At 37.5% G+C, this 12287-nt stretch overlaps 3 protein-coding genes across 9 annotated transcripts; 1 reads left to right on the top strand and 2 right to left on the bottom strand.

Moving 5' to 3' along the window:
- Positions 1-128: 128 nt before the first annotated feature.
- Positions 129-5595, bottom strand: LOC117611868 (transcriptional regulator ERG homolog). Of its 2 annotated transcripts, XM_034340276.2 has the most exons (4): positions 3921-5595; positions 3609-3854; positions 842-1106; positions 129-654 (listed from the first exon to the last, which is right to left on the bottom strand). In XM_034340276.2, the coding sequence occupies exons 1-4, from the start codon at positions 3949-3951 to the stop codon at positions 354-356; spliced, it is 843 nt and encodes a 280-aa protein (XP_034196167.2). In that variant the 5' UTR covers positions 3952-5595; the 3' UTR covers positions 129-353. The 2 variants fall into 2 exon arrangements, with proteins under 2 accessions (XP_034196167.2, XP_076546746.1); XM_076690631.1 differs by lacking the exons at positions 3609-3854; positions 3921-5595 and adding an exon at positions 1569-2472.
- Positions 5596-6356: 761 nt separating this feature from the next.
- Positions 6357-7564, top strand: LOC117611095 (male-enhanced antigen 1). 3 transcript variants are annotated; one of them, XM_034339003.2, is made up of 4 exons: positions 6357-6497; positions 6831-7053; positions 7129-7200; positions 7261-7564. In XM_034339003.2, exons 2-4 carry the CDS (start codon positions 6880-6882, stop codon positions 7474-7476), a joined length of 462 nt encoding a protein of 153 aa, XP_034194894.1. In that variant the 5' UTR covers positions 6357-6497; positions 6831-6879; the 3' UTR covers positions 7477-7564. The 3 variants fall into 3 exon arrangements, with proteins under 3 accessions (XP_034194894.1, XP_034194904.1, XP_034194885.2); XM_034339013.2 differs by having other exon boundaries at positions 6369-6497; positions 6838-7053; XM_034338994.2 differs by lacking the exon at positions 6357-6497 and having other exon boundaries at positions 6772-7053.
- Positions 7565-7684: 120 nt separating this feature from the next.
- Gat-1B (GABA neurotransmitter transporter-1B) lies at positions 7685-12241 on the bottom strand. Of its 4 annotated transcripts, XM_076690628.1 has the most exons (15): positions 11992-12241; positions 10869-11319; positions 10487-10782; positions 10193-10412; positions 10022-10123; positions 9774-9942; positions 9561-9693; positions 9358-9492; positions 9185-9288; positions 8989-9113; positions 8808-8920; positions 8604-8735; positions 8319-8522; positions 8065-8232; positions 7685-7986 (listed from the first exon to the last, which is right to left on the bottom strand). In XM_076690628.1, the coding sequence occupies exons 3-15, from the start codon at positions 10718-10720 to the stop codon at positions 7885-7887; spliced, it is 1941 nt and encodes a 646-aa protein (XP_076546743.1). In that variant the 5' UTR covers positions 10721-10782; positions 10869-11319; positions 11992-12241; the 3' UTR covers positions 7685-7884. The 4 variants fall into 4 exon arrangements, with proteins under 4 accessions (XP_076546743.1, XP_034194879.1, XP_076546745.1 ...); XM_034338988.2 differs by lacking the exon at positions 10869-11319; XM_076690630.1 differs by lacking the exon at positions 10869-11319 and having other exon boundaries at positions 12095-12241.
- Between the last annotated feature and the right edge of the window lie 46 nt (positions 12242-12287).

The following is a 12287-nucleotide window of genomic DNA, read 5'->3' as shown; positions in this document are numbered from 1 at the left end:
ATATTTTATATAATAAAATATACTGTAGAAATGATTGAACATCTATATATAATACGTTTTTTAAAGAATTTTACTTTGTCTAAAGTATTTGTTATAATAATAAACATTATTTCCATACTGTACATCATAATATTAAATAAAACACACAGAATCACCGCTATTGCTTTAAATACATTTACCTAAATATTATAAGAGATTTATATTTACAACAATCTTTCTTCCTTACAAATAAGTATACAATCATTTCTTAATTGTACTCGTGTCCTTCTTAATCTTAAGTGTATCTTACATTAAATATAGGAGTATCTCATGTGTCAGGGAATTGGGCAGGTTGTCACAAATAAAAAACAATGTTATGTCGGTGGAGAATATCTATGATAAGGCCAACAGTAATGAGGCGGAGGTGGCGGAGGCGGTGGTGGATGTGCTGATACCGAAGAATGTTGCGAATTTGATGCTCCTGTTGGATATAAATGATGAGCATGATGCGAATGATGAGGGTGACAATTTGTTCCTGTACTTCGGGATGACGAGGACGTTTCCAGCGTGACGCCAGCTTGTGCCTGGCAAGCCATCATCAGTCCATGAAAATCGAATTTGTAAGCATAGCGTTTCCCGTGCACTTTCGTCATTATATTCTTGTCGTAATAGTACCTGCAAAAAAAGAAATATTCTTATGTTAGTGGAATTTTCAGAAACAGGATTGGACGCTTGGTGTGACGCTCTGGAAGGTGGTACCTCATGATTCAGGATATTTTTTTCAATAAACAACTTAACATCCAAAGTATCAGTAACTTGTGTATTAATGTTTAATTTGCTATAATTTTCATCGAGGCTTCACCTGAGTGCCCGCGACAGTTTGTCGTAGTTCATGTTCGGTTTGCTCTTCCGTTCGCCCCATCTCCGAGCAACCTCATCCGGATCGGTAAGTTTAAACTCCCCGTTGGAACCTTCCCACGCGATGCAGGATGAATTCGACGAATCCGAGAGTAGCTCCAGCAGGAATTGCCAGAGTTGAACTTGTCCGCCTCCGACCGCCCCGGAACCGCTGGCTCCAGCTGTTGATCCAATCAACGAGCAAGACCGTTGTAGGAGGCTGAACCTTTCTGCGAACAAGAAACGGAAGGGCGCATGCACCGGTGACCGTGTTGGATTCCGAGGTCGATTCGTTGGAACCTTGAGGACAGCGATGGTCGCGACTATTCGTTGATTATCTTTTTTCTTTCCTTATTTCTTTTTTTGTATATAATATGTCCCGCCTTCGAGTGACTAACTCCTGGTTCTAAGGAAGGGGACTTTGAATGAAAACGAGGGAGATCCGATGGTGTCGCAACTTCTTCGTTGACCAAGGCTGAAGGTAACAAATTAAATACTTAAAAATATGTCATAGACGCTTATACAAGTGTTGGTTATAAGATAAAGAATAATAATTGAATGTGGGTAATTAGAGTAACTAAGATTTTTGTCTGGAATGGGCCAGGTCCTCTGATGTTATCAATTTCGTGTGATAATATTTTGAAAGTTGACGAATTTCTTCTCTAATATCGATGAAATATAACAAGAAATACCGTTGTAAAGAATGGCAGCTGCCGAAGGATGGAATCTGGTCTCCTGCTGAAGATGCAATGGATGCGTTTGAATCCTCCACATTACGTGTCGAAGGATTTCGTAAGCCTAATCTTTCACCGTGTAAGCGACGGTGGTTGACAGGCCTACTATCAATCTCATTATGATATTATGCTTCATCCGACATGTACACAAGATAACAATCATCTTAACTCATTGTTTAATTGATACGTGTTATTGTCCATGATCGTCACGTATCAATTTCTTGCGAAATTACTTAAATATTTTAATTTGAAGGCTGGTACATAAAAGAGCAAAAAGTTTTTTAAATCACTATGTAGACCACTTTCTTCGCATCGCATTTAAGTTTAATTACGTTTTGCACTTCACTAGTACTTCAAGTACTTAATAAATACAACGTTACGAAATTAGATATTTGAAGATCGTTTTAAACAATTTTCCAAAGATCTTCGATCGATCGATAAAAGAACCAGTCAAGCGGTGAACATTTCACACAAGCACTTATATACTCCAGGTGTATCTTACAAGCGAACAACATGAAATTCTGATAACCGAAGCCGATAAAACGTGGATACGGGCAGAATAAAACGTACCAGTCGGTGGACAGAGAGTAACTGAGCGACCTTTGCCCCAAGTGATTTCAGCCCTTATCGCCCCCACTCTAACATCCCAGAATACCTTAACACCTTCGAACAGTCTGCGACTATAGTTTCACCCACTCTCATTGTCACGAGGGCCAATGCCACCTTGCACGCCGAAATCACTCGTTTGAATTTCATATTGCAGATAAAATTTTATGAACAACTGATTATTGAAATGCAACCAAAAACAAATTACGTAGACAAGTGACCTCTTATCAAAAAACTATTTAAATCATTTGATATCTTTACGAATCAACCCATCTATTTATTCTTAATAATGCGGATGCTAGAATTGATCGAACGCAGAAAAGAAACGAATGATTTACCAGGATCGCAGCTTTCGGCGACTGAGAGTTTCGCGGTGCAGGTTGACGCGTGAAATTATACCGTATACGCCGGAGATTCGGGGGATGTTTCGCGCTCATCAAGAAAACAATATAGCCGCACCCCGTGGCGAGCTTACCACCCCAAGCCCGTTTTAGTTCGCCCTCCGCCCCGCTATGCCGACGAAAGGAGAAGGGTGGAAGTGGTTACTGCGGGGCCGTAACCCCTGGTGCCACCACCTTTTCGCCGCCCTAAACACTCGATGGTTTATTCATGAGGGCTCTCTCACCGCGATAACACTGATTCGTTTAATAAACGGCCGCTGCCGGCGCGGAGTGGCCCCCCAAGAGCACCTACAACGTTATTCAAACGGACAATATATCTCCGGGGCTTACAGTGCCAAGACTCTGCTCTTCTTCCTTTTCGCATCGTCGAAAGGTGAATCGCTCTTTTCCACTCTCTGTTCTTACGCCCGCCAAACAAACGGAATAACTTTTGCTCACCTCCTCCCTCGAATCTTCTTCCACCCCTTTTTTTCTGTATTTCTTATATTTCGAAAGTTTGTATATTTGAAACCGTACGCTTTCGTTTTGATTCAATGATATTAAGATTTTAAAGAGGAAAGAAGTTTGATCATGGATCGTACTCGCAGGTTTCGGACAAACGATCGACATCCTTCTCGCGTGGAAATCGAATCGTGGGGCGGTAGGAACGTAGAGGGATACGAGACTATTATCGTCTAGGATATTTATTTTTCTGCCGGACCCTTCTTATCTCTAATAGATCGTGCCCTCGTTAAAGCCTTAGATAAGGCCGGAGTGCATGCGAGTGGACGAGAATCGGCCCTGGGGAACGGTTAGTCTCTTCCGGTCATTTTCAATCCACACCTAGACCCCTATTAACCTTTCCTAAGCTTCACGAATCCAGTTGTCGCTTGGATTTATTGCGAGAATCGAATCAGTATTACTAACATCAATTTCCGTACACTTCAAAATACTCTATTGTGATAGTAATTATTGGCTATTGTTAAATTTTCAACCGGTGTAATATACTCACCATCGATTTTTTCCTCTTGCAATAAATCTGGCGTTTGTATACCGGTTACTTGAAACTGAAGGTACCCGAGGTGTTTCGCGAAAATTTTACCGCCAGGAATTCCTTGCCAAAAGTCAGACGACAATTTCAGCAACTCCTTTCCCGTCGACGGAAATTTTCCGGGGTCCGGGGGTGATTTCATAGAAAACGCACGACTACACCATGAGATCCATGATGCTATATGGTTCGAATTCCACTTCGACGGATCTAAACATCAAACTCAAACTCGAGATATTTTCTTAATAAATGAACAATTTTTAGAGTGAGATTTACCAGACGGGACCATCACCGGCTCAGTCTCCATTTCGTCCTCTTCGATCGATATCTCTTCCAGATTTTTTATAAAATTTCCACTTCGCTTTCCAATGTATCGCCAATTCGTGCATGGCTCTCAGAATCTGTTCATTCGTCGCAGACAGATAAAGAGGAAAATCAGATCGCTCGAGAGACAGATAATTCGTGCGATTTATACTCGATGCTAACGCGAACACGTTCGAAAGTCTTTCTCGAGCGTGATCCTCGTTCAGCGGGTATCCTTCACTCGATTTCTTCGCCACGAAACACGTAGCTTGATTTTTCAACCGATCTTTACGTCGAAGAAATCATCGTCTCATTTTCTGCCGGGTGGACAAACATGATTCGGTGTTCCTGGTATTCAAGGAAAGATGATTCATGCACATGTGTGGTACATCAGACGACCATTCGTTTTTTATTACATAAATTCCTTATTTCACGTGGATCTTAGGTGATTTTGAAAAATCTTTTATTTTCTTTCGAATTCTACTCCTCTAGAGTTAGAAGTATTAGAAGAAGAAGTATTATCTTCAAAGGTTAATTTTGTAATGATTAAAATCATTGTTTCTTCGATGCAAGAAACCTGTTCCTGTTGTTCCTGTTTGCTGCGATCCTTTTGGAAATATTACCGACAAGTTTTAATTGCCAAACGATGTTCATTCTCAAGCAGAGCAGCAGGCAATGACATCTGAGATCGGCGTGACTCGTACATGATACGATTCATGTATTTCCATGAAACGAGCGGCATGCGTCATCGGGATTCATCGATTTCTCTGGTAAATCGTTGGAGCAGAGTTAGTTGCCAAAGAGAAAGCGGAAGGGAAGGGTTTTTCCCCGGTTAACATTACTCTCCCGGAAGTAAAGGGTTATCCAAATTGAGTGTCACATCTTCAAATTGAAATAAAACGCAAAGGATTTGAGATTTGTAGGGTTTTTTTATTTTAACACAAACTAAGCTTTACTTACTCAAGTGTCCTTCTCTGCTTTTTTCCACGTGTCCGATGCGTTTGACCAAATTTAATGGACGCGTAATTTCACGAGGAGGAAACATCAATTGGCTACCAAGACCTTTCTCTAAGGGAATTTTTGAAAAGTGAAGTCTAAAACTTAGTCCAAAGACTACTGTCGAGCTGAATTTCAATTGTGTGAAAATTTAATGGAAAATTGGATCAAACGCATTGATCTCGTGGAAAAAGCCCAGGAGGATACTTGAATGATATTGTCTTTCATGATTAATGTCGTAAAGTAGACTTTGTGTTAAAAAAACTACACAAATCTCAAATACTTTGCGTTTTATTTCAATTTGAAGATGTGACACTCAATTAGGATAACCCTTTAGATAAACGCAACATTCGTAATGGACGATAATCACGCGTAATCCTGACGCAACATCGGTGTATCAAGGCGTTCACTAAGTTACATCGCAATCTCTTGTAAGATACAAAACTACGGAATAAACACTTTGCACAGCAACCTTTTAACAGATCTTTTCTCCGCTTATTTTTTACAAATTTCGCAAAAATCCTAATAATTCACCAAACAATTGCGAAAGGATTTCCAGTATTTTTCCCCGGCGAATGAGTACATAAAATTGCCAAGGTATTTCCCGAGTAATGTCGTCACGTTCCAGCAGAATACTGGCCGTGAATGGAGCCGATGCTGGAAGTCCCATTGGCGGAGTACGAATTCCCGGAACCAAGAAGGAGACCGGTCTGTTTCGGGGCGTGCATCGCCGAACGCTGAATCACGTTTGATCGGCCATCTTTACCTATTTTTTTCTTCCACTTCTTTTTCCTCGGATTTCAGGACAAGTCTGACCTCGTGTGAAGTAACCTTTCGAAATAACCGCCAACATATTCTTTTTCCCATCACGATGGAGTTTCAGCCGATGATTTGACGACTCTATTAACACTCGAACGACTAGGTCGTATTATTTTATATTCTAAACTTTTTAGCAGCGATATATATGGTTGTTCGTTGGAGAAAAGATATCTTGTTGTTTTATTACTTATGCAATTTTTGTTTTCTGAGAAGAATAAAGATATTGTTTAGATTTAAGTTAAATAGAAATGGAGGCCCCTGTAGAACGACCCTCTGACCTTCAAAGTCAGGAAGTTGCTGGTCATTAGGGTTGCTGGATGAATGTGAATGTTTAGGGTACATTAGGGAACAGTTTTAAATAAAAGCAAATTGTCTTCCTTTGATCGCATCGTGTGCTCTTTCTTTTCTTTTTAATAAGGTTTGCTTAATTGTTTAAGCAATGTCTATTTTTTCGATCAAAGATACCTACATAATAATAAACTTTTTGATTAAAATCGGTAGAATAAATAATACTTAATTTTAATAATTATTCCGGTTTTCACATTTTTGAATCATTCTCATATTAGTCACCTAAGAATTTTATATAAAAATTATTGGCGTCACTATACAAGAAATTAGCAATTCAAATTGATAGTTCGGAAGCGGGATAACGTATACAGAAAATCAGCTGATTGCTGTCAAATCTCCATCAATAAATTTTTGGCATTTATACTTTGTTTAAATCAAAATATTTTGGTAAGAGATTTAATTATATAATTTAAAGTTCTTTTATTTTGCATGAGAAAGATTTTGTAAGGTTTAACATTGAAAATAAGGATGGATATAAAAGTGAGGTTAGAAGTCGTGTATACCGCAGTTCACCAGAGTCCATAACTGCGAAAGGACCAGTTTTCGTTCTTCGCGCTTCTCCAGTGCGCATCTTCGCCCTGATTGGCGATACTCCCAAATGAAGTGAAAAGCGATTGGCAGAGAGCTCGCTGCGTTCCCCCACCATCTTCCAACCTGCGCGTCGCAGTTATGGACTCTGATGAACAGCGGTATACATGCAGTATTGACATGTTTCTTTAGATTACAGGTTAAACTTGCTGTCAAAATTGAAAAAAGAAAGTTATGCACTATGTCTCCTGATCCAACACAAGAACCTGCCGACGCAACATTAAATGCACCAAATTTATTGCTTGAAACTGAGAGAACGAATGATTCAGATAGTGAAGATGATGTTGGAATGGCAGGTTATGTGCCTTTATCCCAAATTCCTACAGATAGTGATCCAATATTATATGAAGATGAAGTATGATAATTATTTTATAGTCTACTATTTATGGCTCATAAGTATTTCTACTATAAAGAATATTTTTTTAATCAGGATGATGAATGGATCTCTAATGCAGGTGAACCTAGTCAAACATTACCACCTATGTTATTAGAATCACAACAGGTGAGTGTTCAATTAGAAAGGAGTAGTATTTATCTTATAATCATGTTTTATATCATACAGGACTATATGTCAGAAACAATAGAAGTTTGGTCATCTCCTTGTAATCGATCAAATATCGATATGGATGCAGATAAAATCAGTCAAGTAAAATCTATGATGGCATCTTTTACCTTACCAACTACAGCAATTCCAGAATGGGCAAAGACTATATCTGAAGAACAATGGAAGGAACAACTCATTGGACGTATTAAAGAAATACAAAATAGAGAAAAATAAATTTAAGTATTTTAATTGATACTTTTAAATGAAGTTATTATGTATATAATTTGATACAAGTAAGAAATATAATTCTGTTTTTCATTTTTTTAGTTATAAATTTTATTACTGCATTCATAAAAATGTAGGCAAGTCTGATATTGTATAATGTATGATAAATAAAAGTATTTATTTTATTTTAATTACATTTTAATTAAATATCTATTCTTATGAAATTTTGTTTTTCAGAGATTCGTTTTTTGGATTTTATTAGTGAATTAATTTTTTACCGTTTATGATAAATGATTATATGAGTATGGGATATGATATTGTTCAACATATGAAATCATGCTTCCCCTCAGTCATACTTCGAAAAAACACACGTGCGTCATTAATTGTTTTTAAACCAAAGTACATACAATGACATGTTCATAATTCAAATTCTGTATTAATAGCAGCAGCTTTTGTTGGATTTAACTTCATTCGTAAAGTGGCAACATCATCATCAATTCTTACTAATTTTCGGAATTTCTGGAAACAAAATATCATATAAGCTTTACAAAATTAATAATCATAATCTATAGGATAGGTAATTTTTAAGTTACATACTTCAGAGGTAGTTCCAGATGTTGTACACCAGATGTAAATCATGTACCCAGGAATACATAACATTGAGGAAAGACCGCAAAGCCATCCTAACAAATGACTCCACCATGGATACTCATATGTAAGGTATTTCACAGGTACAAATTTAATTATGTTAAAAGTGAAGACACCCTAATTTGAAATTTAATTCTTATTATACAACATTCCAAATAATTATCATACATCTTTATGATAGCAAATCTGTATAAACATCTTACCACACAAACAGCAGGAGTAGTAACCGTCCAGCATATCTTCCACCAGTAACACGGATAATACCCAATCATGTCGCGAATGCCATCATAAAAACGATTTACGCCAAATGCCCACGAAACGGAAATGCATTCGAAAAACATTAAAAAGAGGAGACAAAATCCGCTCACAGCGTACGAATCTAGGAGTTGAAATACGTACATTCCTCCCTAAAAATGTTATAAGAATATTTTTTATTTCTTATTACATACGTTTCAGCTTAATGCAATTTCATTTTACTAAATACTTACTTCCGTAACGCAGCTAAGACCAACGAGATACGAGATGAAACATACAATTGCTATGAATATCTCTTTTCGTTTTCTCAGAAGTTGCGGCCATTCATCCACCGCGGCAGTTATAAAGCCTTCAACTGTACAAAACTATAAAACATTTTCAACTATAAAACTATAAAATCATTTTCATGTTCACTTCATTAAGATACATTAAATTACCTGGCTATCTAGACCAATAAGGATAAGCATAAAAAAGAATAAACAAGCCCAAATTGATGAACCTGGTAATTCTAGAACTGCAGAAGGATAAACGAGGAAAGCTAATCCTGGACCTAATTAAATAAAAATAATTAAAATAATAGAAAATATTTAAAAATTTAATATCAAGTATCGTAATTACCAGAGGCAGCTACATCCGCGACGGGTTTCTGTTGTTCATGGGCCATAAAACCAACTACAGAAAATATAACAACACCGCTAAGCATACTGGTACACGAATTTACTGTACAAACGATGAGCGCATCCCTGATATAGATAAGTATTAAATGATTAATAATTTGAAAAGAATATTAAATACATAAACTTAAATTACTTACTTGTACACATTGTTGTTAAATTTGTTGTAACTTCCAAGGGCAACCAATGCACCTAAACCCAATGCATAAGAAAAAAATATTTGCGTCACTGCATCTATCCATACCTATGAGCACACGTTAAAATTCTAATTAAATTGACGAGACATTAATGAAGGAAATTAATATTTCTATACCTCGGGATCGCCCAGTTTCGAAAGGTTCGGAGTTGCATAGTACCTTAAACCTTCCATCGCCCCCGGAAGTGTAAGTCCTCTTACCAATAGAACCGCTAATAGCGCGTATGGAAATAATGATGTAAAGTAAACGACCTGTGTAAAATTAACGATTAATGATAAATATAATTCACTGGTACGCGCTTCAATTATATAATTTTTACTTTTCCAGTCCATTTCACGCCCTTCCAAATACAGAAATAACACATGATCCACACGATGGCCAATGTACCTGCCAGTTCCCACCTTATCGAACCTACGTTTTCTACACCGTCAGAAATTTGAAGAGTACGCCGTCTTAAAAATACCAAACAGGAATCAAGAGTTAACTTTAAACAAAAGGCGCAGTGTCCTTTTCTGTTAATTATGATACTTACTCCCAGAATTCTTTCACTGGATCCTTCAGTAAGCTGTGACTTAAATTACCAATCGAAGTAGAACATATAGTATCCCCATTTTCGGGCCAACACAACGCTTCCAAACGTTCTGTAGAGGTGAGACAGTAACGCGAATTCCAGGGATTACCACATGTTCTCCAAGGTACATCTATTCATATATTTTGATAAGTATTAAAAGAAAAATTGTATCTGTGATGCAATGTTATTAATGTTACATATTTTCATACCGATTCGTAAAGAAACTAAGAAGTAGAAAAGCGCCCATGCCAGGATAATAATGTAATATACGTTCGTCCAGCAAGATAGTACGCAAGTAGCATATCCAATACCTGTTGACAAAAGAATGAAAGATTAAAATAGTATTTGCTCATTTCATTAAAGCAATTACCAATAGAGACCTTTGAAAATTGGTGCTATCTTAAAAACACCCAGTCCACCTATTGTCATCATTTGCCCTAGAGATAATTCCATTAGGAACATGGGCACACCGGCAAGTGCCAGGGCGATAAAATAAGGGACCATAAAAGCACCGCCACCATTTTTGTAACAAAGGTAAGGGAATCGCCATAAGTTTCCTAGTCCTATTGCCAATCCAATTACGGATAGGATGAATTCAACCTTAAATATTGCAATGATAGTTCCATATTAAATGTAGATCTATTTGTTCTTAAATTCTCCATTATCGTATTTACCTTGCTACTCCAGGTACCTCGTTCCGGCAGTGTTTTCGATTCTTTGGTAACGGACGATTGTAAGCATTGGATTGCCTCGAAACGGAAATCTTGTTCTTTACTGCCATTTGAGACTCTCGAGGATGGTCCAGCGAAAAGAGCTTTCAATTCTTGGACAGGATTCGCGGGCTTATGCGGCAGAGGACTTGTGGACCTGTCTACCTTAGGTACTCTTGCTGACCCGCTCGAAGGCATTATTTTTATCCGGAATATAAAGTCGATTGAATTCACCTCATCCTCTCAGGTTTCATTCGTATCTGAAATATATAAATCTGTGTTATTATAAGGATACCAAGGAACCGATTCATTGGAGTTGGATCATTTTTGAAACGAATCCCAACACCTGATTCGGGTTTCTTCGTCCTAAAACAATGATTAATACGTTCTTATTTATTTACTCTTCACGCGTAGGGTACGGACGAGTTTGTACTGAATAAAGAGTAAAAGACGACAGGATCATTTCTGGAGAAGTTCGAATGTCCAGCGGTCATCGTCGTTACGTGAGACACTTTTGCAGAAGGGTCTTGATGATGATGGATGACAGACAACGAGCCACTTCCGGGAATCACGTTTGTCAAACGTTTGTTCCCATCGGGCAACCTTGTCCCATTTTTAGATTAGCCATCAGTGAAAGAAACGATGTCATCGGAGATCATCGCGTGAAACAACGAACCACGATCGGCGGGCGTCTCGTCACAATAAAATTCTGTCGATTTAAATTTCCAATTCGCCAAGTGGGAAGTAGAAAATTATTCGTCTGCAATTCTGTCGTCCAATCTTAAGCGCTTAATGCACTACTGGTAAATCGCCATAGTAACATGACAAAAAAAAAAATGGAAAATCTTATAATCAAAGTACAGTTTATAAACAAAACTGTTGCAGCGACAATCACTGGCGAATTCATGGGTGCAATGTCCTTTTAAAGACAGTATTCCGGGTGTAAAACAGTTTACAACTTCCACATATCAATTGTGTAATAAGCCCAATTGTATAGTGGCTGACTTGGACCAATAAAGATAAATGAATGTTTAAAATGTTTGCGCAAGCTTCAACTATTCTGTTAGTGTTAAAATACAATAATAAACATCAAGGTAATTTTTTGCATTTTCATAAAGAAAAATATTAATCTTCAACATAAACTTATAATCAACGTACGAGCTTGTAAAATGATTCATTTGTTTTCAATTAAAAGAAAAGAATAATTAAGTTTCAAACGTATTAATTTATTTATTTTTTTATTCCAGAAACATACGTATTGGTTTCATTATAAGGAGCTTATTGTCATTGAAACTTATTATATGTTATTAAAAAAAAAAGAAGATTTAAAAGTTTTTGAAATATTAATATAGCCGTAAGAGAACTGTAATCACTGATCAAGCGGTATCTGACACTTAATTAGCGGCTGTAATCTCGCTCACGGAAAAGAATACTTTTCTTTCACCATACAATTCAAACAATGTACGTACGTGCACAATTTCGCAGCGAGATCTAAACGAGATATTTCCACTGGACCGATATATTGATAACAGCCGTGAACCGTCGTGGGTGAAAAAAAAAAAAACGATTTACCGATCGTATCGTGTGTCGGCCCGCTTCGTTACGTTCACAAATCCCGCCCGCAAACAGCGAGTGTTGGGATTTCTACTGTGCCCCTGCAGATCTACCCTACAATGGCGTTCTGTTCCCCAAGCACCAACACACCTATCCTTTCATTCAATAAATTAGTGCCACAGTGTCACTCTATATTTAGGTGCACTATGCG

The sequence above is a fragment of the Osmia lignaria genome, chromosome 10, assembly GCF_051020975.1.
Source record: "Osmia lignaria lignaria isolate PbOS001 chromosome 10, iyOsmLign1, whole genome shotgun sequence".
NCBI classification, from domain to species: domain Eukaryota; kingdom Metazoa; phylum Arthropoda; class Insecta; order Hymenoptera; family Megachilidae; genus Osmia; species Osmia lignaria.
The sequence above is the reverse complement of the archived record's forward strand: the minus strand, read 5'-3'. Positions and strand labels throughout refer to the sequence as shown.